The sequence below is a fragment of the Humulus lupulus genome, chromosome 9 (assembly GCF_963169125.1).
Source record: "Humulus lupulus chromosome 9, drHumLupu1.1, whole genome shotgun sequence".
In the NCBI taxonomy this organism is placed as follows: domain Eukaryota; kingdom Viridiplantae; phylum Streptophyta; class Magnoliopsida; order Rosales; family Cannabaceae; genus Humulus; species Humulus lupulus.
The window spans coordinates 24397348-24401790 of NC_084801.1; the positions used below are offsets into that span (position 1 = coordinate 24397348).

The 4443-nt window shown below is 33.6% G+C and overlaps 1 protein-coding gene across 1 annotated transcript; it reads left to right on the plus strand.

The window, feature by feature from the left end:
- The first annotated feature begins 889 nt into the window (after positions 1 to 889).
- LOC133802474 (uncharacterized) lies at positions 890 to 2793 on the plus strand. Its single transcript, XM_062240787.1, has one exon. It carries the CDS (start codon positions 1050 to 1052, stop codon positions 2493 to 2495), a length of 1446 nt encoding a protein of 481 aa, XP_062096771.1. The 5' UTR covers positions 890 to 1049; the 3' UTR covers positions 2496 to 2793.
- Positions 2794 to 4443: the final 1650 nt, after the last annotated feature.

Here is a 4443-nt window from a genome sequence, read left to right on the forward strand (position 1 = left end):
TTTATTACAGTGAAAGAAGGAGTCAAATTATTTACTATCATACAATTTTCTTTTAAATAATATAAATACTATATTGATTAAAATATTAACAAATTGAGAAAAGGAAACGCCTTTGAAATTTCTTTTAGCTATTAATAATAAGTAACCGGCCGTAATAACAACTCAACTTTACTGACTACCCAACACCAATAATTAGCTATTAATATACTGTCCCCCATTTAAAAAGAAAAATATTACTACCCTATTATTCTTATTTATTTTTACTTTTAATAATTGGTAAAATAGATCACAAACGAGAATATACCTTAGATTAGTATAAGAAAACCAACTTTTCGTCTAGGCTGGCTTTAAGTGTATATATTCTCCACAAAAAAATTAGTTATAAAACAAATAAATAATAATAATAAAATAAAGAAGTTAGCCTTTTTCTTAGTTTATATCTTTTCAAATATTCCATGCAAATTATGTATGACAAATAACAAAATTTGTTTTTCTTTTGTTTTCTTTTTTGTTACATCAAAAATAGGTAAATCTAGCTCCTGTACATCCATTTCAATCCTAAATCGATTATATGAATCAATAATAATGATCCGGTTGTTATTTTCACCATGTTTTTTTGACAGATTTACAAACCCATTTAATGTTAATTAAGTAATTATTATTTTTTTTTTTTTGGGTCCCAATAAATAGAAGACAATTCATCTTTTCTCCTTAAAGCCTTTTTCCTTCAACTACTCCGTAGCTCACGCGCATCGCCATCAATTTCCTCTCAATTTCCACTTTCTCTTCCAATTTTGTTTCTCAATTTTCTTTTCTTTTTTCTTTTTTCTTTTTTCTTTTTTGTTCGTACAAGAAACAAACCCAACCCAAGTTCTATAAATACAGACAATATGTGAAAATCCCAACTCGAGAAAATCCACTCTCATCTGGGAAAACTAAAAAAGAAAAAAAGAAAAAATAAAATAAAACACCACCCTTTTCCCAGTTCTCCATTTACCTTCATCACCAACCAACCAAACCAAAAGGAAAAAAAACTCAGACCCCGAACCATGCCGCTTCCATGGAAGAAAGCTAAGGTGACCCGAATTTCTCGAATCGTTGCGGATCTCCAGTCGCCAAAACGCGGTGGTTCTCTTGTGGTTGAGACTGGCTTCCCCACCTCTCTTATAGACCTCTTTGTTAAGAATCGTGATCGTTTAAAGAAGCCCTCTAACTCTAAGAAGAAGAAAAAGAAGGATAATAAGAAGGTTGTTTCTCATGTTAATGATTCGAACCAGGTCGAAACCGATGCGCCCACTCCTGATCCGATCACGGCGAATTCGGAGTCGGGTTCGGAGAAATGTTCGGTTCGAGGCGAACCCATTTGCGGGGGGGTCGAGAATTTGCCGTCGGAGCCGACGGCGGAGGAGATAGTCGAGTCAATTGAGGCTTCCGTACCCGACCCGGAATCGGCGACCCGAGATGAGAGTCGGGGCGAGGACGAGTTCGTCGGCGGCGGAGCTCTTCTCATGGCGGTTTTGAAGGTTTTCTTAGTGGTGGTTCTGGCTCTGAGCACCAAGAAATTGGTGGTTGGGGTCACATTGTCTGCTTTTCTGCTCTTGTTTCTCGAATATGTTGGGAAAAGCTCGGTTCGGTTCTTGAGACCTTGTTCGAAAATGGAGGTAAGATTAAGATCTATGGTCAATTGGGTTTCGAGCTTTATTTGGTCCGAAAAGGATTATTTGGTACTAGATGTAAAAGACCAAGAACAGAACTATGCTGCTGTGGCTGAATTGCTTGATAGGATTGACTTAACATCTTCAAATGATGAAGAGATTGAGGTTTCGGAGCTTAATAATGATCTTTCGATGAAAGAGAATGAGTTTTTAAACGATGGACCTGAACTTGAGCTACTTAGCCGTGACAAGAAATGGGGATATCTGAACAATACAAGTGTGAAGAAGGAAAATTCTGCGGTCGTAGCCATGGAAGATGGTGAAACTTTTTCCCCAAGTGGGGAGACCATGGAAAAGAACAAGAGTAGCAAGAGATCAAAGATTAAGGCAAAGATTATCAAAAACTTAGTGCCTAAGAAGTTGCGTAGTTCAAAGTACAGTAAAAGTAAGTCTAAGGAGGATATTGTTAACATGTTGGAGACCTGTAGTGAAGTGTCAAGTTATTATGAGGTTGAAGAACAAGAAGAGCAAAGATTTGAAAGCATCAAAGGAAGCTTTTGTCATGATGGGATTTCTTCTTTGGATGGAGTGGAGGTAGCCTTGGTTAGTGAAGGAGAAGAGAAAGTAGAGACAGTTGTTGAAGAAGAAAATCCAAAAATGGAAGGGAATTGTGTTTATTTGACTCTGGTTCTTGTTGTTCTGGCTGGTCTTTTTGGGGGTCGTATTGTTGCCCTTCTGTTGTCAATCTCTTGGTGTTTCATGTTGAAACTCATTGGAACACGATGGAGATCCATTAATATGAGATTGGCCAGGTCCCCTTTCTCATTCTCAAGCCAATGATTTAGTGGGAGGTTTTGGATTAAGAACATCAGAAAAAGCTTCATATATATTTTTTTCATTACTTGATAGTAATTGTTGGTTCTTTCATGGAAGTGTTCTTCAACTCTTACTGTATCCACAAAGTTATGCACAAAGTTATGACAGAAATATCCAACCTTTGGTTGAGGTGTTTGTACCCAAAACTGTAAAAAAAAAAATTACAGATACAAATCAAAGTATATAATAATTTTACTTTGTTCTAAATTGTATCTCATTTGTTATTTAAATATACACATGGATGAATTCCCTTAACTTCGTATCTTAAAGTCTCAAGTTTTCCTTTCTGGGTCATGATCTTTTTGCCTCATTGGATCACAAATTTGATACTAAACTATCTGTGAGGAACCAGATCTAGACATTATGGGAACTTTTATTTGTTTGTTTTTGGAGGGAAAATTGTGAAGTGGGAGTGTATAACAATGATGAAACTCTGACATTTTAAGCCTTGCCGCCGAAGATTCCACCCCAACAATTGCAGTACATTATTATCATTGTAAGTTCAGAATTACTTTCACCAAACACTAGGGGGGTAATTGAGCGTGGGCTTTATTCTGTATACCTCTTTACCTTACCAAATCTCATGCCTACATCATTTTTATTTTTATTTATATTTTCATAAAGTGAAAAGGGACATTTAATAATAATAATAATTATTATTATTATTGTGGGGTAAGAAAGTGAAAAATGAAATTAAATGGACGATATTTTAATTGCTGCAACTGCAAGCCCAACAATTTTATTATGAATAAATGGAAACCACCAAATAGTTTCAAGGAGCCGTTTGGTTTATATTAATGGAGTTGGAAAATGAATGTGGTTCAGCTGGAAACGCTAGTGAAGAGCCAACTCCATGGCAATAAAAGGAAATCCTATCAATGATAAAAAAATGAGTATTTACAAGCCATTTTGTACAAAGAACACCAAAACAACAAATAATTAGAAGTAAATGTAAAAAAATAAAAGTTAAACTGACAAACGAAGATGAAAGAAAACAAATATCTATTAAAATTTAACTTAAATTGACAAAGGAAGATAAAAGACAATGGTGTAGCTAGCTTTGATTATATGCCAGATTTATTTATTACGAAGTTAAGGTTCTTATTTGTTTGGATAATTGTTCCCACTAACAAAGTTGAACTAAAATTTTCATTGTTCATTTTTTATGTATCATGTCTTATCATAATGAGTGACAACACATTTAAAAAAATATCAAACTTAATTAACAATGGATAATTTGTTTAGACTTTTAATCCTTTTCATAACAGACAATCAGACCACCTAACTTAGTTGCCAATCTTTTTATGCCAACTGAGCTCGGGACGATGTTTACAAGCAAAATAAGAACATTTATTAGTAACATTACTTGTAATTAATATTTTAAATGAATTGTCACTTATTTACTAGTGAGACATGGTAAAGACAGAAATGGTTTATTTTGTTTTTTAATGTTATATGAAAAAATAATAGTTGAATTGTAGTTCTTGATTTGTCTCTTAAGCAATTGTTGAAGATTTAATTATTTGAATAAATAATCATCTCCCCCTTTAAGAAAATAATAAAGAAAAACCCTCTTCCATCAAATTATGAATGACATTCAATTAATTTGTTATTTGAGTGGAATTGAAAAAAAAAATAGGAAAATTGACTTAAAATATTTTGACTAAAGTATGAATCCTTATCCCTTTCTTCTTTTGAATGAATTATTTTTCCATCAAGTAGTTGAAATCAATAGTTCTAAAGGAAAAATAAATCTTTTTGTCTAAAATACAAAGTAAACAAAAACAGTAATGACCAGTTCATTCTAAAGTTGATTGCACCCAATCAAAAAAGTTTGTAACAAATCCATTCCAAGTTTGATTCCACCCAATCAAACCTATTCTGTTGATCTAAGGTCGTGTTTGGTTGGGAT